This window comes from Miniopterus natalensis, chromosome 10 (assembly GCF_054644295.1).
Source record: "Miniopterus natalensis isolate mMinNat1 chromosome 10, mMinNat1.hap1, whole genome shotgun sequence".
Classification (NCBI taxonomy): Eukaryota; Metazoa; Chordata; class Mammalia; order Chiroptera; family Miniopteridae; genus Miniopterus; species Miniopterus natalensis.
The window spans coordinates 8,106,739-8,133,721 of NC_142090.1; the positions used below are offsets into that span (position 1 = coordinate 8,106,739).

General features: G+C 50.6%; 1 protein-coding gene across 1 annotated transcript in view; it reads right to left on the bottom strand.

Moving 5' to 3' along the window:
* TMEM178B (transmembrane protein 178B) overlaps positions 1–26,983 on the bottom strand; it is a 305,957-nt gene that overhangs the window by 15,095 nt on the left and 263,879 nt on the right. The window contains exon 3 of the mRNA XM_016205071.2: positions 7,455–7,592. Within this exon, the coding sequence (XP_016060557.2) occupies positions 7,455–7,592 (138 nt within the window). The remainder of the gene's footprint in view (positions 1–7,454; positions 7,593–26,983) is intronic.

Consider the following 26,983-nt stretch of genomic DNA (forward strand, 5'->3'; position numbering starts at 1 on the left):
TTGTTTTAGAAACTACCTAAGTTCCCATGGCGATCAAGCACTGTGGAGTCACCGACCCTCCTGGGGCTTTCTCTTTGGGGGGGGGGGGGGGCTGCTGGAGACATCCGTTTTCTCTGCAGCCTCCCCAGTAATGGAGATGTCCCCAGCCACCCTGCCCTCTCTGCTCCTGCCTGCTCTTCCCCGACCTGCTGACAGTCCATCAGTTGGAAGCAAGGGACCCCACTTCAGTGCAGCAATGCCGGCGTTTCTACCCCACGAGAGAGTCTTGTGTTCATGACAGCAGAGTTCAGGGTCCCAGCCTGAGTGTGGACTATATTCACTCGACAACTCAGACACACCTGAGCACATGAGTTAACTCTATACGTCACAACTGCTTCGGGTGGGCACTCCCATTACCCCTCTTCCACAGACCAGAGAATGGAAGCCGCTCGTGAAAGGTGGTTAGGTAACCTCCCCCTGTCACACAGCTAGAGCAAGGCTGCTTCGTGATAAACCCTAATTCCCCCTTACAGCTGGACGCTTCTACTTCATGAGCAAGGACTTTCTGCCCTCCCCCCACTAAGTGGCAGGGAACTGAAGGTGGCACATGGGCGAGTGGGGCAGACACTCCCAAGACAAGGGTTGGTTCTTCCCAGAGAGCTCTCCTAGATGCCCCCCCAGCAGCATCCTTTCCATCTCCTTCCAGGGCCAGCAAGTTCCCCGGGCAATGCACCCCTTCCTGCTCGGTGAATACGTGGTTCCTTGCAGTTTGGGCCGGCAGGGTGTGGGGCATGTGACAGGGCCCCCACCGGCCAGGCGGGCTCACGGGCCAAGGCTGCCTAGCATTCCCTCCCGAGGGGCAACTCTAGAATGGAGACAGGTCCCGCTGGGTCGCCAGGGTGCAGCCCCTTTGGGGTCCATTCCCACTCTAAGAGGAAGTGGACTCTCCTGCTGCCTGGGTGGCCAGAGCCGTAGATCCTGGCCACCTATTTTCCGTTACGCAAGAGTGAATGTCATTTCCTAATCCTCCTGACAATGTGACTCCTCCCCCTGATGTCTTTATTTTTAATGTAATTATCAAACGCTAATAAATATTCAAATATATTCCTTCCAAAGGGCAAGGCAGTCTCCAGGGTGTGAAGCAGTTTATGGAGCTCTGCTTAGGAGTTTGAAAAGGAAGGGTATAAGACAAAAATAGTCAAGAGAAGAGTCGTAATGTTCTAGTGAAATCTCCCAGGAAACTATAAAAGCCGTTTAGCAGGGTAAGTAGCCAAGTTTTATGCCCTCGGTTGGTCTCCAGATCACGGGCCCTTCTCTCCTCTGCCTACCAGAATGGACTTCACTCAGGGTGTTCATATAATAGCAACAGCCGCCACTTACTGAGGGTTTCTTATAAGCTTTGCGTCACGGTAAGCCACTGGCCTACTGAATTTATTCTGCCTCCCAGGTTATCTAATTTACATGGTTTCTCCTCTCTTCCCCATGAGTCAGGAAGGCTGAGGCACAGGCCTCCCGGACTTACAGAAACGCCATCCCAGCCATGTCTCCAAGCCGTGCTAGAGTGAGGGGTGACAGTGGCAGAGGCCGATGGGAGGCTCGACCTTGCTCGACGTCACTAGAGTCCCTAAAATGACATTACGGCCTTAAAGAAATAGTCCTCCAGGCAAGACACCTACGCCTTAGACGTCTTGCTTTCGGTTTGTAACTTTTCAGAATTTGCTGAGCCTTTGTCAAGGTCTTTGTCTATCAGAAGAGGGGTGTCTGGGGTTCACCACACGGGTGAACTCCTCTCTGGGGAGCTGGGGGGCATTTGGCATCGGTGGTTTGCAAATTACTGCAATCACTCAAGCTTGAGAGCTCGGGCTTCTTCAGGGCACTCTCCGCGCTCCCCCTGGCTGACTGGGGAGCTAGAAGAGGTTACGCTGACCACAGGTGGCCTTTAATGGTTTCCTTTCCCCATTAGCACCCATGCCCTCAATTACGGCCACGGCGCCTCCGTGTGCCCCTCTGTGCGTTCGGGAGGGAGGAACAGAGAGGGACTGGAGAGGACTCTGGGAACACTGGCATCTGCCCAGAAGCTAGTGTGGGAGGCGTGGGTGTGACTCGGGGGTCGTGGGGGTCTTCACCCGGAGAGCTGAAGGCAGAGGCACTGCGGTGGGCTGCAAGGCTCCAGGCTGATGTCACCGGCTGGGCCCTGGCTGCAGTTAAGCCGCTCGCTAGCTGGGTGACCTAGGACAACCGACATGACTACTCCTGTCTGGACACACAAGGGGGCCACACTGGACGGTGTGTCTAGGTCCCTTCCGTTTGTAAGGCTCCTGCTTCCAAAGGGAACTTGAGACCCGTTATACCCGAAGTGCACAGACCCTGGGGCCGTTCAGATACAGTTATAAAGAGAGCGAGGAATCTCAGGAGCGGGAAGATGCGACCAGGAACAGGGGACAGGCGGGGGGCTTTCCTGAAGGACTGCTGCTCTGAGACAACATCCTTTCTCTCTTGCACATAATTCACGCTGCCAACGCACACGCTCAGCAGACCCCGGAGAGTGCAGCCGGCGGTCACAGCGGATCCCTGCAGAGCGAGGCAGACAGGCCCCGGCTCCTGGGACCCGCATCTAAGGGTTAGGCGGGGTGGCAGCGAGCAAACAGAATGTCAGAAACACTGCGACACGTCGTGCCCAGATCTTGGTTTCCTGTACCACTCTCCCCAAAAAGGAACCAGGCTCCTTGGAGAAATGGCTCATCCTTGGAGTGGGGCAGGAAATATATAAGGGGAGCCTGGAGCGCCTCAGAGTGCCCAAAACTAAGCGTTCACAAAACCAGAATCACAACCAAAAGCAAGCCCGCGTTGATGGGACTGTGCCCAAGGGACACAGGGGCCGATGGAAAGAGCTCCCAAGGGCCAAAGCTGGAACAACAAATAAATATAGTGTTGGATTATAACCAAAGTATAAAATAAATATCCACGGATCCACACTGATACAAATAGATGATTGGATAAGTTAATAAATACGGAAGAGAGCCAAATGTCCCATGCAGAAGAATTCCAAATAACTTATGCAGGTGGTCCATCCTCAAGGAGAGGGAGCCCATCTCCCCACTCCTCAGGCAGGGAGATAGGCTCCCTACAATCTGGATGACCAGCGCTCCTCACAACTGCCGAGGTCATCAAAACAAAGACAGTCTGAGAAATTGTCACAGCAAGAGGAGCCCAAGGAACAGGACAGCTAAATGTAATGGGGAATCCCGCAGGGGGCCCCGGAACATCCAGTGAAAACTAAGAATGTGAATAAACTAGGAATATAAGTTATTAATAATGTACCAGTATCTGTTCATTAATTATAACAAATGTACCCCACTAATATCAGGTATTCATAACAGGGGGAGCCGTGTGCAGGGGCAGAGGGTGAAATGGGAACTCCATGCTATCCACTCAATTTTCTATGAACCTAAAACTATGCTAAAAAATAAAGTCTTTTTTAAAAAAAAAAAAAGATCTGAAGGTCAAAGATTAAAGAAGTCAGAGACTCTCTCCTGCTGGCCTTGAAAAAACAGCTTCCTGAGTTCTACAGCTGCAGGAAATGAATTCTGACAACATCATGATCTTGGGAGAGGACCCCTGCCTCAGCTGAGACCCCCGGCCTCAGATGAGACCTCCAGCCCCAGCTGACACCTTAATATAGTTCTCTGAGCAGAGAACCCAGTCAAGCTGTGCTTGGGATTCTGATCCACGGGAACTTTGAGATAATAAGTATTTGTTTTAAGCTGCTAAAAAAATCAACTACAAATAAAACACAATAACAAACATTTCAGAAAGTAGTGAGTGTGCTGCAGAAAATCAAATGGAGATGCAGAGAGTGACTGGGTGGCTCCGCTGAGTTAGGTGGTCCAGGAAGCCCTCTCTGCGTCCTAGGAAGGAGCGGCCGCGGGGTAGGGGTGGGAAAAGCATTGGGCAAAGGGATCAGCCAGCTCTGGTGCCTTGAAGCAAAATTCTGTGTCTCAGGACACAAATGCAGCCGTGGCTGGAGTAACGTGAGTGTCGGGGGAGGAAGAGGAAAGGAGGTGAGAGAGGTGGTATGAGGCAGATTACACAGGGTTCCTGTTACGAACAGAACGTTTGTGTGCCCCTAAATTCCTGTGTTGAAGTCCTAGCCCCCAAGGTGATGGTGTAGGCGGGGCCTCTGGGAGGTGCTTAGGTCTGAGGGTGGAGCCCTCAGGAATGGAATCAGTGCCCTTATAAAAGAGACCCCAGAGAGCTCCACTGCTCCCTCCAGCGTGAGGGGACACAGCAGGAAGGCGCCATCTAGGAACCAGAAAGCAGGTTCTCGGCAGACACTCAATGGTTCAGTGCTTTGATCTTGGACTCCCTGGCCTCCAGAACAGTGAGAAATACATTTATATCGTTTATAAGCCACACAGTCGATGCTATTTTGTTACAGAGGCCCATGTTGACGAAGGCAGCTTCCAACAAAGAGAAAGGAATTTGGATTTTTAAGTTCAACTGGAAACCTTTGGAGCACTGGTAGCTGATGAGTGGCATATCTGCTTTATGGTGTGAAAAATAACCATGCTAACCGCTCTGTGAATGACTGATTGCTAGGTGGCAGAGTGGAGCCGGGGCGTCTAGTTAGGAGGCTCCAGCCTAGACAAGGGCTCATGGAGGCTCATTCTCAGGTGGTGGCGGAGACGGCGGATGTCTTCCAAGAGCGCGGGAGGATGGGGGGAGCACGGGCTGGATGTTCACGGTCATCCTGCAGAGCTGTGAGCACGAGGCGGCTCTGAGGCTCACCCGGCCAGTGGATTACAAGCAACCGTAGCAGTCACATGCTGCCCTGCCAGGCTGTCGTTCCCCGTGTCATCCGACTCCTGCGCTTCTGAACACCACTGATGATTCATCAAGACACTTGTCTCTGGCAGTTGCTGGCAGGGGAATGGTGTTGTGCCAGTTTGAGCTAGATTCTCCCCTGGAGGTCCTGCCAAAGAGAAAACTGGATCCCACCCTCCACCCCCAGCCTCCTGGCTCGACAAAACTGCCCTACTTAATTAATTGCCTCCTCTGGGTTGAGTGTGAATTAAACAATTTGTTGCTGGTTATTTCGCAAGGTGCCGGGTGCCCTCTCTTTAGCCCAGGGAAATAGTGAAATGTGGAGCAGAGAGGTGCCCAGTGCGGGCCATCCTCCCTCGTATCTGAACAGGTTGTCAACAGAGCTCTTCCATTTTCATGTTGGCCCCAACAGTTTCATCTAAAGTCAGTTCAGTTCCACCTTCAGACTCTTGACTCCAAATTTAACTTTCCCACTCTTGGCGGCCCCTCCTTTTGCACCTGCTCACCAGGACTGGCCAGCTCCCAAGTGCTGCTGAGGTTGGTCCCCACCAGCTGGTCTCATCTGTTGACCAATCTAACCCTTCGGGCACCTGTTTGTGCTGTTACAGGTGCCTGAAACCCACTCTGGGTGCAGCCTAGGACTGTGGGCCTTTCTGTCCCCCTTTGCAGTAAATATCTGGAGTCTGAGTAGCTGATTGCTTTCCTGTGTCCGTGAGGTGACTGTCACAGGTGGCTGACTTTCCAAGTTCATCCACAGGTCAACCTAGAAGGTTAACTCTTGGAGGGCAGGGACTGGTCAGGTTCTGGGAGGGGTTGCTGCTGAACTGTCCCTTTTTGACATACAGGGTTCTATAGGCCGAGGCATCATTTCCAGTTGACACCCCAGCCTCTCAGTGTAGCTCCCCCTGCTGGGGAAGCACAGCTTTTGCTCCGGAGTTGGCTCCTCCCTAGCTCCTAACTAAACCCAACCCATGGGCTCAGCAGATGGCAGCTGCTCTGGGCATCTGAGCTCCCCTTGTTGTGAGTAAGGACACTCCCATTCCCTCTCTGTCTCTGGAAGCTGACTTCAGTAGCCCAGAAGGAAGTGGTCAGAGCTACATTCCTGGAGACAGGGAGGGGGCAGATGTGAGCCCTGTGCCTGGCCTGGAGAGAGGGGGGAGTGGAGGGAGTGTGCAGGGAGCTTGAGAAAGAGATGAAAGTGTCAGCTCCAAGAGCCCCCGTCCGGACTCTTGCTCAGCCCGAGGCCTGTCTGCTCAGCTTTTCTCAGATTCCTGGGAGACCCTCCAGAGCCCCAGAAAAGCCCCGTGTTACTGGAGCCTGTCTTTGTAAAATCAAAAGTGCCTTAGCAAGAACACTCACTACAAACAGAGCCCCTTCCACTTTTATCTTTTTACATTTCAGGGTCCACGCACGATTTTGACTGGAAGTGGAGACCAAAAGGATTCAGCTGCTACTAAAACAGAGCTCGGAAATTGCATTTACCCTATTTCACTGAGGAGGACGCCGGGGCGCGGAAAAGGTCAGCAGGGCTGGTTTTGTGGAACCTGCTAGAGCCCTCCCTCCAGGCTCTGCTATAACCACAGGTTATGGGACCCATCGGCCAGGCCCCAGGACCAGTCTCGCCATTCTCCTGTCCCAACCCTTTGCTCACCAGCCCCCAGAGACCTGTGCACCCCTAGAGGGACAGCCACCTCCTTTCCCCAGCTGACCCGCTCCTTGCCTCCTTGCTCTGCTCAGAAACCCAGAGCAGGCAGTTCACAGCAGGGGCCTGAGCCGGGCAGACGCACATGGTGCCTGAAGTCTTCCTGCCATTGGTGTCCCTAGGCAGGGCTCGCTTTCCTTTCTTTCCATAACTATTCTAACTCCCTCTGTCCAAGCCCAGTCCCCCCTCCACCTAGCCCCGCGCATGCGTCAATCCACTCTTCCCTGGGGGTAGGCTGTGACGGGCACACCCAACACTTCACTTCGCTTAGCTCTGAGACTCACACCAGGAGACCAAAGAGCACATCTTAGCTTTTCAGGGAAAAGAGAGGCACCTGTGACTGTAGACTAACATTCATCCCCACAGACTGGGACCTGCCCCTGCACAGCCACACAGTTCTCCGCATCCACAGTCCCTCCATAAGGACTGGGTTAGTCCTCTGGCCATGGCAGTCAGAGAGGGCAAGGGGGGCAGGCACGAGAGCAGGTCCTGCCCTGTCCTGCCACCTTTGCAGTGTCTTATTTAGAAACAGGAGCAGCACTGAGGACACAGAAATCAAGGGTGAGCCTTTGGAAGGAGAAACTGCCCAGATAGCACCCGCTTCCCACCCTGAAGTCTAGCATCTGTATAAAATGCCCAGGGACCTCGGGTTCATGCGCACGCCTGGTCTGATACTTCCCTCAGTGCCACAGCCGCACGACTCTCCCACACCAGCAGTCAGACCCCAAGGGTAAGGGCCACCCCCGATTAGTCTCATTGGCCTCTGCATCCCCGGAGGCTAGTGCAGTGGCACCTGGTTAAGAAAAATGCAGAAACTCTTTGATGAAGGAACGAACGAACGAGTGGGTAGAGACGCACCCGAGTTGTGGCTTTCGCCTGCTGTGCGCCTAGCCCTTCCCCCAGAATCCTAGTAACCAGGACGCCCCCAGTCCCCCGAGCCTGCGCTTACCTCCCATGAGGAAGAGAAGCCCGGCCACATACTGCATAAGGCCTCGGTCCCAGCAGCAGCCCAGCACGCCGATGATCCAGCCGAAGAGGATGATGGCCACCGCCATGCCCATGAAGCCGGCCGTCATCCTGCGCAGGTCTGCGGGGGAGAAGCAGGAGGGCAGGAGTTAGCGTCGGAGCCTGGAACTCAGGGCCAGGGTGCACCCCGGCCCCGGGCGGAGGGGGAGCGGCTGGCCACTGCAGGGGCAGGAAGGAACCGGCCTTCTCAGGCAGGGTTTGCACGGAGATCCCCCTGCAGAGGAGAGAGCCCCGACGGTGACTGCATCGAGGGTTCATGATACAGGAGACCATCGTCATAATAGCTGCCGCTTGCATGCTTCCTCTGTGCCAGGCGCAGCATCTGTAACAACCTTCTGAGCCAGGTGCAACTTACTTCATGCCATACACCTGGTGAGTGGTAGATCAGGGCACCCAAACCCAGATCTGTACGGCTCCCAGGTCCTCACCTCAGCTTCAGGCACCTCTCAGCTGGGTGGGGTCAGGCCGCACCTGCCAAGAGCTCCCTCCCTTCCCTCAGGGGTTTGCTGGTCTCTCCAGGAGGATGCTGCCTGCAGCCTCCAGTTCCTTCCCCTCCAGGCTGGGCCCTGGGCTCAGCTTTCCTCGCATGTGGGGTTGCCAGGTGGGCAGCCACACTTCCTGCTCTCAGGCTGAGCCCCCCACCCCAGGTGAGCCCCGCTTTCTGAGTCAGGCCCTTCCCTGCTCCAGGCCTCACTGGCCGCTCCAAAGCCCAGCATGGGCACAGGGAGAAGGGTCGTCTGGGACGGAGGTATGTTCAGTGGCAGGAAGAGGGCAGAGCTGCTGTCCCATCGTAGTGAGCCTTGCTCAGCCTCTCGATCAGCTCAGCTTCCTCCTGGCTGCCCCCTGCCCTCCAGCGCATACCCCACATGGGCCTCACGCTCCTCCCCTGGAATCCAGCCTTCTTCCTTCCTCTTCGGTGACACCCCACGCATCTGTCACGGACTCCTTCCACCTGGCCCAGCACCCGCTGCCTGCAGCTCCCTGTCCTCTTGTGTTGTCCATGGGGAGTCCATCCATCTACATCTGGGTCTATGCACCAGCCCCGGTCCCTCCCGTGAGGCTCCAAACAGGAGCGAAGCCATTACCGGCGCCTCTGCCCTTGGGGACATGGCCAGAGAAGCCTGGAGGACTCACTGGGCATTGCCCTGCCCCACAGGAAGGGAGGGAGCGTGAGGGTGGAGGGCAGGGAGCCTGATGGCAAACTACATCAACACCCATGCGAGCACAGACTACCCCTTCTCCCCCTCGGGAAACAAGGCCCTCCTCATTCTGTGGGGAGTGGGGAGTGGCTCGGGGTCCGCACACCTCACGAGGGCGTCCCGTCCCCTCCGTTCCCCTCTCGCTCCAGCCTCCCCATCGGGAGCCTCGGCAGGCCCTGGCCCGGTCCGGCGCGAGGCCTTTCATTCTCCTCGCCCCAGGAGAGGGTTTGGCCTGCGTGCTTGTTCTGACATTGAACACCAGCCCAGGAGGAAACTGGCTGGGAGGGCAAAGGAGGAGGAGACAGCAGCTGAGCTTCTCCCGTGACGAGGGGCCCGGACAGGGAGCAGGACAGGACCCCATCACTGTCACGGAGGCAGATGTGCACCCGCCCAGCAGGTTCCCGCTCTACTGAGCTCTCCGGGGTCCTCCCCGCTGACCCAGGAGTGTCTGCCCCAGCCAGGCGGCAGAAATGCTCATTACGGACGTTTATGTGAACTGCCAAGGACGCCTGATTCTCCTGCGCACAGTCCCGACTGCTCATGTCGCCAAATGCATCAGAGAAAACTCGGTGGCGAGCGCCACTGGGTCACAGCGCTCAAAGGTGCGGCACGCTTCCCGAGCAGGCTCCTGGCTGCCGGCTCAGCCACAGCCAGCGTGGAGTCGGCAGGAGCTTGCCTGCCAGCGGGGCCGGATCACCACTTGTTCAGCTGCCCAAGGTCATCCTGGCCCCTCCACCTCCCCACAATGCTTTCTCCACTGCCACCAGTCTCAGTCCCTTCTTCCCTGGCCACTGCCACACTGGAGCGAGCCAGGCCTGAGCTCCCTCCTTGGTTCCTTCTACATGCAAGTCGCTTTGGACCAATACCTGGAGATGGCATACTCTTTGCTCTAGATGTTTCGTCCACTCTCCACGGTGGTCAGGAGCAACGGGATGGTGGGAATGGGAAGAGAGGCTGGGTATTTTCTCTGGAAAAGAGGTTCATATCCTTTTAAATAGGTCGGGAAATTTCTCTTCTATGCCCCTGTGGAACCAGGGGTTCCCTTGGTGCATGGAGGTTCCTAGAAGAAATCTTGGCCCCTTTGGGAGCGGTAGGGCCAGAAAACCCTGCTAAAGCCAGAGAGCCCCACCCTGCTGCACTTGGCCTTGCTCACTGAGAGGCCCGACTGGTCCCTGGGCTCTGCAGACCGGGAGTGAAGGTGCTGTCTGGGGGATTAAGTGGATAATGTGTGTCCACCAGGGCCAGGGACGGGGGAAATGGGTTGGGCAGGAAAGGGAAAGGCAAGTCCGAGAGAGAGGGAAGTTTCTTGCTAGCGGAGGAAGAAAGCCAAGTGTTTTACTCAGAAGAAAAAGAGAAAGCAGAAAGGGAAATGGAGAGGATACCTCCTCTTCCAAAAGTTCCAAGACACATAACGGTCGTCTGTGTCCCCGGCCGGGGAGGGGCTGTGGCCTCTATCATGGGTAAGTGCACTTTGCTGTCTCCCCAAGGGAATGTGTCAACAGGAGCCAAGGGTCCTGCTAAATTGCTGATCGGGAAGGAAGGGTGAAGACCTGAGGTCAGGCCTGAGTATTTTCACTGACCTGGAGGACATTCACCACCGCCCTGTGAGCCTGACTTTGCAGAGCTTTTATTTTATCCCTAAAACCTATGTGGTCATTCAGAGCAGCTGCAGCAACAACTTGGAAGGTGGGTAGGACAAGAAATGTTCCTATCTCACAGATAAAAAAAGCAAGAGCCAAAGAAGCTACACAATCGACCCTTCTCAAACCAGTGAGGTAAAAGGAGTGAGTTGGGTTGAGTTGTGTGGGAAAACGAAACTCACAACATAACTAACGACCCACTGGGTTATCATGACCCTGAGCAAATGCATCTAGCATCTCTTCCTCCCTAGGTAAGAGATTTTTTTAAATTTTTTTTTTTTAAGATAGAAATTTATAAGGATGGAAAAACTAGGAAAGGAGACTGATGACAACCACACTAAAGCTGATGGACACTGGGACTGACTGAGCAGATTCAGTCAAACCTAAAGCCGCCAGCCTGGAAGCTGAAAACCGGCCTGCCTGGCCCCCAGAAGGCTCAGGAACTGACCCCAACAGGTTCCTTTGGGTCAAGTAAACAGAGGGGAGGGACACAAAACAGGGATTTGGTGGAAGGTGTTTGAGATGAAACTAGATCCCTAGGTTTTCCCCCTCCCACTTCCCTGCCCTGAGGGTGGAATTCAAGCAGTTAGGACTGGGGGGGGGGGGGGTGGCAACAGGCTCAGATGCAAGCAGCAGGCTGAGGTCACTGCACTGAAGGCGGTAACATGGATGTGCACATATAAAATGCTGAAATGCTTGCTCTCGAGACCCCAGCCGTCTTTACTGAGCTCCCAGGACCTGACTGCCCGGCCTTGGCCCTCCAGCCCGGAGGCTGGGAGAAGCCCCTCTCAGGATGACCAGTGCACGAGGAAAGACCTACACCACTGCCACTGGGGATGCCCCATCAGAAGCCCTTGGCCACTCTCCAATGAAGCCCACCTGCCTGCTTGGTGCTTCCAGGCAGCCCTTTAGCACCCCAGCCAGAAAAACCAGCATCACCAGATGTCTGAGAAAAGCCTATAACCTGCGTGAAAAAGAACTTGAGGAAACACGGCATTTAAAAATACTATCAATATTCCCAGAGAGGCAGGAGAAAAAGCGTAATTTCCCTCCTCATGATAACAGGATACTACTGAGAAGACCTATCAAGAGAACAAAAATGACACCTTAAAATGACAGAATCAAAATCACTGAAGGTTATATTATAAAATCATTTCTAACGTATGGATTAACAGTCCTATCCTGTTCCCCGAAAAGATGAAAGGAGGCCTGCAAACCACACACAGTATAACAGGGTAAGTAATGAAGAAATAAGGAAAGAAAAAAATAAAGAAATAAAAGAAAGCTGATACACACACACACACAAAATTTAATTCACAGGGTCCTTAGAAAGATAAGCAGACTGGCCATATGTGAATTTAAAGGCATTAGATGTTATTTTCATTGTCTTAAAATGTTTAACGCTTTTCATTTGCACTCGGGTAAATCCCGGGGGTCACTCTGCCTGTGGAATGTCACACATGCAGATGGCCCCACTCCTGCCCGCCTCGGTCAACCTGTGTGTCCATGTTATCTCGTTAGAGGTAACAAACTACCTTTTCTGTTCTTTGTGACAGCTCACTGTGCCCACAGCTGCACTCTACACCCAGGAACTTACATCACTTACAGTTCTTTTCCTGTCTCTTCTTGACTTTTTATTTAATTTAATTAATTAATTTTAAAAAGTCTTTATTGATTTCAGAGAGAGGGAGGGAGAGAGAGAGAGAAACATCAATGATGAGAGTCATTGATCAGCTGCCTCCTGCACCCCCCCTGACTGGGGATCGAGCCCACAACCCGGGCCTGTGCCCTGACCGGGAATCGAACCCCGATCTCCCGGATCCTAGGTCGATGCTCAACCACTGAGCCACACCTGCCATGCTCTTTCTGCTTTTTTAGAAAAAAAAGAAAGAAGAAAAGACAAGAAAACCAACTCACCCATGTGAAGCCTGAATATTATGCATGGTCAGCCCAAGAATAATCTCCTTGGAAAAAACCCAGAATAAAGAAGCAGCTCTGCTCAGGCTAAGGCTGAGGTAAAGAAAAGTCTTTTCACGAATCGAGCTGGGTTGGAGGCCATTATCTGTGTTCCATGACCCCAATGCCGAACATGCTGATTTTTGAAATAAGAAAGGTGCATTCTAAACTTTTTAGCGAAAGAATGCAGTTCAGCGCAGCGGAAAGGAGTGGGCACGGAGGGGATTGGTAATGAGGGAGGGTGGAGGAGAGGCGAGGAGAACCATTAAATAGACACAGCAAAAGCGCTGCTCCCACATGGAAAGATTTTGATTTTGAAGTTTACACTCCTATTAACATTTAAATGGAAAGGTATTGCTTGCAACTCTACGTGGGGAACCAGGGTGTATGCATTTAAATAAACACTGCGCAGAGGAAGAAGGTATATGTGCCCTGAATATCTTTCTATTTGCTCTTTCAAGGCCTTGCACACAAAAATGATGATTGGAATTTAAAAATCACACAGAGAAATGGTGAGGGTAAGTGTGGGTTAGACCTCGTTGTAATGGCAAAGACCGAAGACAGGCAGGGAGGACACTGTCTCAATGGCCCCAACGTCAAGAGTGTGGTGTGACCAGCAAGGCCATGGTCTTCCTCCCCTGCTGGCCACCCGGGGCACCTCTGGGTGCGCCTAGGTCCCAGGAGGCTCTCCTTCTGCGTGATGTGAGCACATTGCTGGTAGAAGGGTGTCAGCTGCTCTGGGACCTAGACATTTATTCACGAATTAATCTGTCCCTTGGGGTGACCTTCTGCACAGCAACTGTCTCTGAAAGGAAATGGAAGTTTGCATTAACAGATGGGGATGGAAGCACAGATTCTTGGAACCAGGCTGCCCTGGTTCAGATCCAGGGCTGTGTGAACTTGGGCAAGTTAGACCAGTGTGTGCACTTGTGGAGGTTATGACAGTGCTTATTTCAAAGGGGATTTTATATTAAGAGGATTAACTAAGTTAATATGTGTAAACTGTTTAAAACAGTACCTGGCACAAAGCTTGAGCTTTGTAAGTATAAATTGAAATGGAAGTCACTGAAATTGGTTCTCTCTCTTTTTTTCACGTGCCACATCCTTTGCATTTGCTGGACATGAACACACAGGAGCTGAGTAACATGTTGGGGTCCACCCCTAATTAAGGCTTCAGTGCCCAGAGGGATCAGGCATCTGGAATCCGCTCGTGTGCCTCTCAGGTACCTGCAGAGGCCAAGGTGAAGGCTCTGTTTTTCTATTTATTAACACTGAGATGCATTCACCCTGAAGTATCGATGCGTCTTATCCTCCGAGGACCAAAACAGCTGGAGGCTACAGCAGCTAATAGCAGAGGTGCCAGTGGCCACAGAGGCGATCTGAACCCTGGGCTCTCACAGTGAGCACTACACTGATCTGGAAGGAAGAGACATAGGCAAGACTGCAACTCTTTTGGGAGGGCTCCAGTGATCTAGTTTATTAAAACTGAAACAGAGAAGCAGCTAACAGGAGGTTCTGCCTGTAGCTTTCTTCTAGAGTGTAAGTTGGTTCAGCATGGTAATGCAGTTATGTTTTAAAAAGTATTTTTATGTGAAAACGAATAGTTCTTACGTTTCCATGAGAAAGTACCTGACTTTGGGCTTTAATTCCCAAAAAGTCCTTCCTTCTATCTTTCTGAAAGCCCCCCAGTATCTCATCATGACAGACTGCACTTCCCTGAAAGCCCTGGCACTCCCCCCACCCTCTTTCCTCGATGGCGCTGTGCTCCCTGCCAACATGGCTGCCACATGCTCCACCTGGCAAGCTTCTCGGCATCCTTAAAGATTTCCCTGACGAGTAAATGCCTGGGAGCCTTCCAGATACGTTAACTCACACTGGTGTCCAGGGACTCCTCTAGCAATTGGTTGATATCACTCCTCCAGCACTTTCCACATGTCGTATTGCAATTAGTTTTGTCTCCCTCCCTCCAATAAATGTGAGCTTGTTCAGGGCTGTGGTCACGTCTGCTTTATTTTGTTTCCATGTCATTGACATGAGCAGGTGTTTGCTAAATGAGATCACCATCCCATGCTGTAGCAATTACTAAAACTACGTGCACCCTGGATTAATGCAGGCTGAGGCTGTATCTACCCAACTTAAGCCACTTCTGTGACCCAAATGTCCTGGTGACTTGAAGACAATTTCCCTCTCCTCCAAAGTAAATAATTTTAAAAGCCAACATGAATTATCATTTAGAAAGTCAACATAGTTTTTTATCACATAAAAGCATCAACATAGATTCAAATTCCAGATTTCACAAGGCCATGCCAATGTGGGGGCTCCATACCATTAGTAAATTTAATGAGCACACAGGAGACCCCACAGATTACGGACCCCATAGATGTTTCTGCACTGCCCCCCCACTATAGGTGAAGGTAGTCGAGGTAAAAATAAAAGATGATCTGGGTCAGAAGATGGGCTGGAAGCTTCTTCCTCCCAAATCTGCCTCCGGATCAGAAAGCTGCCATAAATAGGGACACTGTGTGATGCTGCTATATACAAATCATATCCACTGACAAGACAATGGAAGGCAAATTGCAAAATTTCTACTCGCCTGACAAAAGCTAGGTCAGCAGCTAAAGGAAGAGCCTGGAGACAAGAAAGGAGAAGGCAGAAAAATCCAGAACTGAGAGACAGAGTCCCAGACCAAAATAATCACGAGAATGACTCCCTTGTCCCTGCAGCCACACTGCTAAGCCAACCGCGGACACTGCAGAAGAAAAAGATGAAAAGGAACCTGGCTCAGCCAACCGGATACCCCAGGACAGACCCAGCTCAGCTCTGGGTCTCGGTCCCGGGGGTCCTCCTGCTCTGAGGGATGAGCTAGACCAGTACTATCCCCTCTTCCACCCCAGAGAAGCTCCCATTTCTTCTCTACATCATGTGTCACTGATAGCTGCTCTGAGCACAGAGTCCAGAAATCAAGGTGGCTTGGCAAAAATGAGCCCCCAGAGAGTCCCCACAAAGCAATCGGAAGATGGGAGTTTCACAACACATGGGCACTTAGAGGGTGCTATGCTTTCCAGAAAAAATGCTACGGGCACCTGAGAAGTGGCTGATGGCAACAAATTTGAAAAGCCTGGAGAAGGGGAAGATGAACAGTATTGAACATTTATTGTGCATTTACTATGCGCAGGCATTGGGTTGGGCAATGGACTCAGAACAAGTCCATTCCGCCTCCCAGTGGCTCGACAAGGCAGATGCTATTTTTCTCACTGCTGGACTTAGGAACTGAGCCAAGGGCATTTCAGCTGATCAAGGTCACACAGCCAGTGAGGGGTGGGTCTGGGGAAGGGGTCGGTCTGCCCATGCCCTTTCCATTCCTCTGTGCCTTTCAGATTCTATGCCGCTTCAAACCCCCAAAGAGAATTTAACATTAAATAAAAAGTTAGTGGAATATTATTTGGCTATTAAAATCAAATCACTCTTTTGGAGAATGTCAATGACAACGGAAAAGTTTATGATAGAAGATTAAATGCAAAATAACACACCAGCCTGCCGACGCCTCTGACCCCTGCCCAGCAGGTGTATACAGGTGACCAGGCACGTCCAACACCATGTGGAAAGCAAGGACACCAGCGCTATCAGGGAGCCTTCCCGGGCAAAGAAAAACTCGGAAGCAAGGAAGTACTCGCTGTAACCAGCTAGGTTCTCTTAGAACTTGGGGGGAGGGGGGGGTGTGCAGGGGGGGAAGCAGTAGAATTGATAGGAATTGTTGACTGACTGTAAGAGAGAAGGGAGAGATAAGTCACTGATGACTCCCAGGTTTCTAGCTTGGAAGATGAAAAACATGGTGCTTAACCAAGACACAGCACAAAAGAAGAGGCAGAGAGAATTGCTTCTCGGTTTGGATTTATTTTTATTTTATTTTATTTTATTATTTTATTTATTTTATTGGAGGGGGGATGGGAGGAAGGACAGGGAGGACAGGTCTTGTAAAAGGAGCGAGGGCGTCAAGTTGAGTTTAAGTGCCTAAGAGACGTCCAGTTGGAGATGCCCGTGATGGCCCCGGCCGTGTGGGTCTAGTGCATGGGAAGGAGGTTAGTGTTTGAGATTCCGATAGAAGACTCATGTCATTAGAGCTGTAGGACTGAAGGCCTGCTCTCCCAGGGGAGGTGTATCAAAGTGAGACGAAAGGGTGGCTAAAGAGGGAATCTGAACACCAGGATTTAAGGGTTGAGAAGAGGGAGACAAGGGCGAGAATGGAAGGCCAAAAAGGGTAGAGCGAAACCCAGCCTCAGGGACATCGTGGGAGGGAAACGAAGCAAGGGTTTCAGTGATGGCCCAGGCCGCTGCGCTGAGATGAGGCATCATGTCATAAAACATTCAGCGAGGGCTCGCTGGGCACCAGTGTGTGCCAGGCACTGTGCGGGCCCAGGGAACACGGCAGTTCATAAAATCGGGTGCTCGCTTCCCGCCTTGAGTCTTACTAGACGCACAGCTAGGACGTCCCCCATGACCTTGAAAAGGCTCTGTCGGTGGAAGTCAACCTCACCGAGTTAGTAGGAATGAGCTGAAGGTAAGAAGCGAAAGTCACTTGAAACACTATGCTTTTAAGTAGACTGCAGAGAAGAGGAGGGAGGTGGGGTCACAGGCTGAAACACAGAGGGGGACTTCCTTTTTTTTTAAGCATGTGAGACTTGAGTCTGTCTCTATGCTGAAGAAAACGAATTAGCAGTGAGGCTGAGCCTGAAGGTTCCAGAGACACCCGTGGGCCAGCCCCCGCGCGCAGTGCATTCATTCACCCGCTCCTCACTTGCAGGGCACCACTTCTCACCCAGGCACTCTTGTCCTACAAAGACGTGTAAGACACCGGCCTGCCCTGGAGCAGGCCGCAGGTCCCTAAAACCCTGCACTGTCTGTCCGCCTTGTCCCATGCGGTCACTCCATCACGTGGAGAAGCAAGGCGGCATTATTTCTAAACCCCGCAGAATGAAGGCATGGCTCTACTCCGTTCAGTGGGCACGAGACTGAACAGGAGCCACAGTGCCCCCCCCAGAAGATCCGCCAGCAAGGGGGAAAGGAGCTGACGCCCACCCATCACTAACGTGCCAGGCGCCGCTGAAGTGCGCAGCTCACTTCGAGCAGTCCATGAGAAAGCCTGTTCTAGTCGTTCTGTTGCAAAGGGACGCCTAATGGCTTCACTTTTATGTGTTTAAATGTTTTCTATTTTGCATGGTTTGTTTTCTATGCTTGAAGCGTCTCAGGTGACTGGGAACATTTTTCATGATTCGTGCGTAGTCAGTCACGTCTGAATTTAGCTGGTGTCTGGCTGTGGGGTCTTTTGTTAAGTAAATGCTTATTCTGTACTCTGTGGCGGGTTCTGTGAGAAACAAGCATCCCCACCCCGTGGCCCTGTGCGTGACCCTCTCTGGCGAGGCCCTCGATGCCGTCTTTGTTCCGTGGCAGCCTGTCGAAGCCTGCTCCAGCGGGGTTCTCATTGTCAAGGCCAGGGTCAACGGCGTGTGTGAGAAAACCCAGAATAAAACGGGAAACATCAGGCAAATCTTTCGTTTCCGTCCTCCCAAAGGGTCTGGTGTGTCTGATTTACCTTCGAGTTGGGGTGGGGGTGGGGACAGAGTGTGGCTATATTTTTAAGCATGGTGGATAAAATATTAAAGGCAAGATTTTTATATGTGGATACCCAGCCTTTTCTGCTCCTCAAATGACTTCTAAAAGAACAGGAGCCACCTTGTTTATCTGACACCAGCTCACCAGGTCCTCACACTCGCTGTGCCCTCCCACCCAGCTGCATAGAACAATTCTCACTCTCAAGCTTCATTTCTGCCTTCTGGGGACTCTGTCCTTGTCCCTGGAAAAAGGAAAGGATCACAGCCTTCAGTGCTTGTAGGATTTAGATGCAGGAGTCAGGGAACACCCCCACACCCTGGGCTGGGCCTCGTGGGTCTGTGAGTAGAATGGACTCTACTGGCAGCGCCTGGATGTTCTCGATGAGATTCAAACGAGCAGCACGCTGTCCAGCCTGCGCAGAAGGCTCAGCACCAGAGGACACCGGGCAAGGAGACTCAAGGCTCTGCAGTCGGAAGGACTTGAAGCCTGGCTCCTTCTGGCTTGGGAAGCTCATGACACCCCAAAGAATTTAAAGAGAGCATTCTCTATCGAAAGGTGAGAATTTGATTTTATTTAAAATTTATAATATTAAATTGTGCTCTGGCTGCATTAAAATATATTCGCAACCTACGTAAATCAGAGCTCAGTTTCGACTCATCTGATGTCTATTAGCTCTACATCAACAGTGCAGACCCTGGTCCATATGTCTCGTGACTTTCTCAACATGTCAACAAGGCTGAGGCCTCTAATTTCAAACCTCTAGACCCCAGTTCCTTGTCTTCACTCTCCAAGCGTCCCTTCTCTTGATGCCAACAGCATCGCCATCCTGATGACCATCTGTCTCCCGAACTTCAGTGGCATTTGGAGGCCCCCTCCTTCCTTGCCCCTTCATGTCTGACCAGCTTCCAAATCCACCAGATTTTGCCTCCAGGAAAATGAACGCATGTACCCGCCCCCCACACACTCAATCCCCACTGCCCCACCCTGGCCCTGGCCTGCCTACCCTCACTCTAGTGTCTCAATAAGCCTGCGCTTCGGTATGAGCCTTAACACCTGCTTTGTAGCTTTCTGGCCACAGGACCTGCAGCAAACCTCAATTTCCCCATCTCTCAGGAGAGGTAATCAAATGAGAAAACTCAGGAGGAGTCCAATTAGAACAGGATTCCTCTCCGAGCCACCCCTCAGCGTCCTTCCTTCAGGATTTCTCTGCTCGGACCCATTTTACGCTCTGTGGCCAGCTGACCTCTTCCAAAGCAAGGCTCGCTCTCTCACCTTGGTGCTCGACACCCCGAATGGCTCCCCACTGTGTGCCAGAGACAAGGCCGCGCGGAAAGCCTAGTTTCAGGCCCTTCACGTCTGACCCTGTTACCAACGCCATCTCTTGTCTCACTTTCATGAGCTCTGAGCTCTTCCCCTCCTCCGAGCACGCTCTCCTGGTCTCCGACTAAAGCTGACACCGGACGGAGGTGGCTGCTCCATCTCTGTGTGTCCAGTTCTTCCTCATTTAGCTCAGATCCACTCTTTGCCCCCCAGCAAGTCTTCCTAAGGCCCAGGCGGAAGACTCGCTTGCCTTCTTGTGACACGTACATGACCAATTTGACTTGATGTGTGGCAAAACCCAAAATAAATACAAACACCCATACACATAATTTGCCCAACTTTTAACGCTCTGCCGGGATCATTCAATTGTCAAAGTTGATTAACATTCATGTGAAGGAGATGTCATTACTAAGCAGAGAAATATAAATTTATGGTAGCTTAGTGTACTTGCGAGTGTGTGGGGCTAGATAGTGATAAAAGTAGGCACTAGATTTCTATACTGAAATTACGATGTTTCTATATAGTAAATTAGTTTGAGAAATAGAAGTCATTTGCAAAACTCTCTAGTGAAGTATTAATTTCCAGATGCCATAAGCTGACCAAACACATACATAAGAAATGTACTGCAGACATTAACAACCCCACTGTGAAAATGGAAAACAACCAAAACTATTCCAATAATTGGAAAATCGTTAAATAAATTATGGTGGACTCACATCATGGGCTATGACGCAGCCATAAAGTGATTTTGAAGAAATTAAATGATGTTGAAAACAGCAAGATTGAAAATTGTACATTCTGTGTGCTCCCAGATATGTAATAATAACAATCATCATAAACGCTAATGGTAATAAATAAGGAAAAAAAAAAAAGACCAAAAGGAAACAGACCAAAAGGTTAATTGTGGGGAGAGGGGACTATGGGTGGTTTTTATATTCTTCCTTTTCTGTGATTTCCAAATTCTCAACAATAAGCATGTGTTGCTTTTACAATCAAAGAGGAAAATATTCAAAGCATGATTTGAAAACAAACAGGGACAATGTCACTGAGCTCAGACGGGACGTGCAGGGATAGAGGGAGTCTAAGCAGCTCCTTCCAGTGTCCCCCACCCGGGAGGTGTCCCTCGGTGGGGGCGCGTGGCTTCCTCGCCAACAGCCTCCCAGCCGTGTGCTGAATGCCTCGCTGGCTTCCCCTGCAGGCGAGGTGACCCAGGACTGCTGGGGACCCAGAGCGGGGGTCTTGCAGACACACGGAGCGCTGTTTCTTTCCCCGGCATTATTTTTGTCCCTGATGGGCCATGCATACTGGTAAAGGTCTCTATGGTACACATTGATTTCGTTTTCTAAATTCTTAAGACGACTGCCCACTTCAGCACTAGACAATGTCTCAGGAGGCCTCTCTTCAAGAATCAGAACGAGTGACTCAAAGTGATGACATGTGATCGGGACAGGAAAAATGCTGTGACACGAGATCGGTTTTCTACAGACAAGTAGAAATAAGCAATGCACACAGGCTCTGAAAAGTGTACCAGCTATAACATCCCAAATGTCAGACGGGACTTGGCACTATGCTTGGCACATACAAAGTGCTCCCAAAATATTCTTCTTTGAAAAATATGTTTTTATTGATTTCAGAGAGAGGAAGGGAGAGGGAGAGAGAGAAACATCAATGGTGAGAGTCATCGATCGGCTGCCTCCTGCACGCCCCCCACTGGGGATCGAGCCCGCAACCCGGGCATGTGCCCTGACCGGGAATCGAAACGCGACCTCCTGGTTCATTGGTTGATACTGAACCGCTGAGCCACGCCGGCCTGGCAGCTCCGGAAATATTACTGGTCGACCAAGTGACAGTTTTTGAACATGAAAGATCACAGTGACATGGTAGCAGAATGCTATCCTCTGTGGTATTTGTGACATTATGAAGCTGAGTGTTCTTCCAAAGGTCTAAAGAGCAAGAGTCCACCCATCAGCGATGCTACGTAATGAAAAGCAACAATTTTGAACCTTGAAAACCGGAAGAGCCTGGAGTCCGACTGCCTGGGTTTCAGCATTGGCTCTTGTCAGCATGGGACTTTGGGCATCTCTAAGCCTCCGCTTCCCCATCGGTAAAACAGAGTTAATAACAGTGCCTCCCTCAGCACGGGAGGGTTAGAGGGGATCACGTATGACGCATATGAAGTGCTCCATGAAGGTGAGCTATTATTCGGGGGACTGGACTCCAATGCTGGCAAAGCAATTTCTTCCCATTTCCTCTCCGAATCTGCCTAAAAACTCTTCAGCAAATGGCTTAGATAAAATAAAACCCAACATTTTCCAGACTCTAAATGCAAAAGTTAAATGAAAATTTTCTTTTGTCAATAAACAGCGCAAATGTTGATGCCAACCCACTCATGCCATTGCAGATCTCTTGGGGACACGATTCGAAAGCAAAAAATATAAGAGATGATCCGGCTGCTTCTGCTCTGGTCTTGCTGCTGAAGCCCAGGGCACCTTTACAGAAGGTTGTTGGTCAATTTGTATTTGAATGAGGCTGATACAGAGCATAGAACCTGGGTCAGGCTTCACACCCAGTCCCTGCACCCCCACCCGCATCCTTAGGTCTGATACTGCGCCTCGCTTCATAATAACGAAGCATTGATTAGGCACCTACCATGTGCTGGATAAAGCCCTGGTCAAGGATTTCCGTTCATTAACTCATTTAATAATTACAGCAACCTGATGCTTTGAAGACAACTCAGAGGGACACCCTGCCCAGCGGGGTCCCGTCTTACTGAAAACAGCTGCCCAATCAGATCCTCTGTGGGGATGTGGGCACATGAGGGGCATGGAGAAAGGCAGGTAACTCAAGCTCAGCCTGGCGTGCAAATAACACTGGGTCACTGTTCCCACAGAGTCCGGGCTAAGCCCTCAGACCCAGGGATGCTGTGTAGCTGTCCCCCGGACTTCATTCCCTTAAGTCTTTGCAGCAAACGCTCATTACCAATACAAGCTGGGCCTGCCTCCTCCTGGCAACCCCAAAAGAGACTGGCTGATAAAACTCACAAGAGCCGAGAGACGCTAGATTCCTTAAGTCCGTGGCTCACCGAGCTCTTGGTAAGAAAAATGTCCTAAGTGAAAGTCAATTAGTGCGTCTGCACTGACTTTTCTTCAGTGCTGAGACCGTGCATCTCACTCGGGCTCGGTAATGCGCCCAACGATGGGTGAGGTGTCCGAGCTCCACTGAGACGGGACGCGCCGGGCGCGATCGTTCTGGGGACAACCCGGTTACACAGCACATTTGTACAACCCAAAGGGAAGAGTGGCTTTGAATCAATAAGTGGGGCTTGTGAAAGAGTTGTTTTTGTATTTTTGCTTTCCCCCCAAATATTCATTTTGTGCTTTAAACATGTTTCCGTGGTGGTTCCTCCCATATTTATACGTTAACATGAAATTCACCATTTCTAAGTGTACAGTTCAGTGGATTTAAGGACATTCACCCTGCTGTGCAACCATCACCACCCATCTCCAGAACTCGTTCATCTTCCCCAACTGGAACTCTGCACCCATGAAGCACGACTCCTGATTTCCCTTCCCACGGTCCCTGGCAGCCCCTCTACTTTCTGGCTCTATGAACTTGACAACTCTAGGAAACTCCTATAGTAGCCCCCCTTATCCACGGGGATACGTTCCAAGACCTCCATGGATACCTGAAGCCACAGGTAGTACTGAACCCTAAATAGAGTATGTTTTTCCTGTACATACGTACCTATGATGAAGCTTGATTTACAAATTAGGCACGGTAAGAGATTAACAATAATAACTACTAATAAAGTAAATCAGTTATAACAAAAGACTGTCATAAAAGTTATGTGAGTGTCTTTGGGGCAATTATGAAGTAAAATAAGGGTTATTTGCATACACGATCTGAACAGCGATATCAAGACAGTCGATCTGATAAGCCAGGCGGCTCCTAAGTGACTGGCAGGCAGGGAGCTTATACAACGGGGAGAAGTTGGACGTAGGGATGATTCATGTCCTGGGCAAGACGGAGCAGGGGGGTGAGAGATTTCATCACGTTACTCAGAACAGAGCACCATTTAAAACTTAACGAATTGTATTTTAGTGGAATTTTCCATTTAATATTTTTAGACTACAGTTGACTGTGGGTAACTGAAACCACAGAAAGTGAAACTGTGGATAAGGGGGGACTACTGTATGTGGAATCATGTGGTATTTGTCCTCTTGTCTAGCTTATCTTACTTATATCTTTATATTTTCATCCATGTTGTAGCCTGTATCAGGATATCATGCCTTTTTGTTGTTGTTAATTCTCACTCAAGGATATTTTTTCCATTGATTTTTAGAGAGAATGAAGGGAGGGGGTGAGAGGGTGAGAGAGAGAGAAACATCAATGTGAGAGAGACACATCGATCGGTTGCCTGACCGGGACCAGGGATAGAACCTGCAACCCAAGTATGTGCCCCTGACTGGAATCAAACCTGCGACACTTCAGTGCGTGGGCCAACACTCTAACCACTGAGCCAAACCGGCCAGGGAAGGATATCATACCTGTTTCAAAAATTGTGGCAAAATACACCTAACATACAATTTACCATCTTAACTATTTTTAGGGGTCCAGTTCAGGGGCTAAGGTGGTTTATTTTTAATCTGACAGTCTTAGCCACGGCAACAAGAGAGTACACGGTATAGGCCTCCTAACTTTTCAGAGCTAGTGTCAGAAAAGTCATCGGGAGGTGTGGATGAGGACCTGGCCCTGCTGAGGACACCTCACCTCCTGAGCCTGCTGTCTCTAGGCCTCCTGGTGACTGGGCCCAGGCCAGAGTATGGGGGGATTATCACAACCCATTACCACCCTTGGTTGTTTTGAAAAAGAAAAAGCCCAAGGACACAGTTTCAGGGGAAGTAGCGAGAGCAATAACACAAGGAGCTGGAGGCCTGGCTTGGGAAGGCATCTGTTAAGGGGGTTTTGCTGGGTCGAATCTGTTGCATCTGCATTAGCGAAGCAGCGCTACTAAGGGCTGTCAGCTGTGACACAGAGAGAGGCTCATTACACAGACCCAGGAGCCATGCTGGAGACCATGAGGCATGCCAAGCCAAAGCACAGCGCTCAGAATAGAAATGCATGTCCCCTCCGCATTGGGGAGAGATCAGGGAATTTTCCAGAAAGTAGGTGACAGGGATGCTGGGTGAGGAGGAAGCAGCAGAGCCAGGATGCACAAGACAAGGGGAGCGTGAAGGAGGCACCTGGGCCACGTCCTTCCAGCTGCTGGGCCCAGGACGGAGCAAGGACACAGGGGTGGCCCTGAGGCATGTGTGGTCCCCAGGGCTCAAAAGAGGAGAGGGGACACAACTCAAACCCCAAGCGAGAAAGGGTGAGTCTGGAAGGAGTTGAGAGCTCCAGTCCCGCATTGTGTTAATTAACAGAACAGTGATTTGCCAATGAGCACCCAGCAGGGGCGATCATCTGCCCGACAGAGCGCCCGCTTTCCTGATGGAATCTCAAGTGCATGAGCCATGAAATTACTTCTAAAAAAAAAAAGACAAAGACAGTCAAAGAGGACAAGCACTCACATTTGTGCGCTGGAGAGACTCTTGCTGTTCTATTTCTTGAAGAAAACAGGCTAATTACAAAGACCCCGAGATGACACAGAAATACCCAACCTCATCATCTCTCTTAGGAAAGCAGAAAATGCTACTAGAATAAACTAATAAAGTACCGAACCTGTGCAGAGCACTTCCAATGAACCTGGAGGCATTTTACTCACACTACCCCATGTAATCCCCGCAACAATCCACTATCATTCTCATTTCACAGCAGCACAGAGAGGGCAAGGAACTAGCTCAAGGTCCCGGCAAAATGGAATCAAAACCAACATTCCAGCTTCCAGCCTAAGATGCTCACTAGCTATCATAAGACTTTTTTAAAAAGGACCGAAAATGGAGTTGCTGAGGGTCCCAAGTAAAACGCAGCTGAGAAGAGTTGGCCTCCTCTCCTCCCACCAGCTGTCTGCGGTGGCTTTGTCCCATATCTCCCATAGGCTCGTTGCCATGGCTCACAGCACTGACATATGCTGGCTCAGGAGACTCTAAACCGGTTACCCTGGAGCCTGTGGCGACCTCATGCTCCCTGCTTCCCTGGGGAGGTGACCAGGGAAGCTTTCTTAGCTTCCCTGACCTGCCCCAAGATTCCGGGATCACCATACAGTTGTCCCCTAGTATTGTAGGAGATGATCTGGTGGCAAACAATCTACAGTGAATAATTTTAGTTAATACAATCTTCTGATTCTGTGACACCAGACTGTAGATTTTTTTGTGCTCCAGGCTACAGAGCATGATTTCTTTGGTTTTGGTTGGTTTTGCTTTTATTTGGTTGGTTTGGATATCAAGCAAGGCTACCTTTCAAATTGTTCAAGTTGAACATTTCAGGGGCCATCACTGCCAAGAAAGTGCCCAATAGGTTATAGCAAGGTCAGCCAACTTTTTCTGTAAAAGGCCAGGCAGTAAATATTTTAGGCTCTGCAGGCCAAATTCTCTGTGGCCATTGCCACTCAAATCTCTCGTGGCAGCAGATGACACGTAAACCAATAGGCACAGTTGGCCCGTGGGCCATAGTTTGTAATCTCTGGCTTAGAAACCCAAAGAGCTGTTGATGGTAGCCCAAGGAGCTGCTGAGGTGTGAGGTGATACCTCATTGTGGTTTTAGTTGGCATCTTTCTGATGATTAGCGATGTTGAGCATTTTTTCATGTCTCCTGGCCATCCGTATGTCCTCTTTGGAGGAGTGTCTATTCAGGTCCTTTGCCCATTTTTAAATTGGATTGTCTTCCTCTTGTTGAGTTGTGTGAGTTCTTTGTATATTTTGGAAATTAACCATCAACAAATGACAAGTGCTGGCGAGGTTGTGGAGAAAAGGAAACCCTAGTACCCTCTTGGTGGGAACGCAGACGGGTGCAGCCACTGTGGAAAATAGTATAGAGGTTCCTCAAAAAATTAAAAATGGAGCTGCCTGTTGACCCAGTGATCCCACTTCTAGGAATATATCCTAAGAATCCCGAAACACTAATCAGAAAGAATATATGCACCCCTATGTTCATAGCAGCGCAGTTTACAATAGCTAAGATCTGGAAACAGCCCAAGTGCCCATCAGGAGATGAGTGGATAAAAAGCTGTGGGACATTCACACCATGGAATACTACGCAGCTGTAAAGAAGGGTCTCTTACCCTTTGGGACGGCATGGAGGGACCTGGAGAGTCTTAAGCTAAGTGAAACAAGCCAGGCCGAGAAAGACAAACATCACATGATCTCACTCATTTGTGGAATGTAATGAACAGGACAGACTGACGAACAAGATAGGACCACAGACATGGCAGCATGGAACAGACCGATAGATCTCAGGGGGATGGCGGGAAGGAGGGCAGGAAGAGATTAACCAAAGAACTTACAAGCACATAAGAACAGCCCATGGACACAGACAATGGACGGGGGGGCCTGGGGTGGAGTGCGAGATGGGTGGAGGGGGTAAAGGGGGGAAATGGGGGACATCTGTAATACTCACGACAATAAAAATAACAAAATTAGTTAAAAAAAGAAACCCAAGGAGCTGGAGGTGATAGAACCGTGGCCCCTCCTTTTCCCATCTCCATTCAACGAGCTTCGTTTTCTTTGCTAATTCGTTACGGAGAAACTGGCTATCAACACTATTTTCTCTCTAGTCCAGGCAGCCTCGGG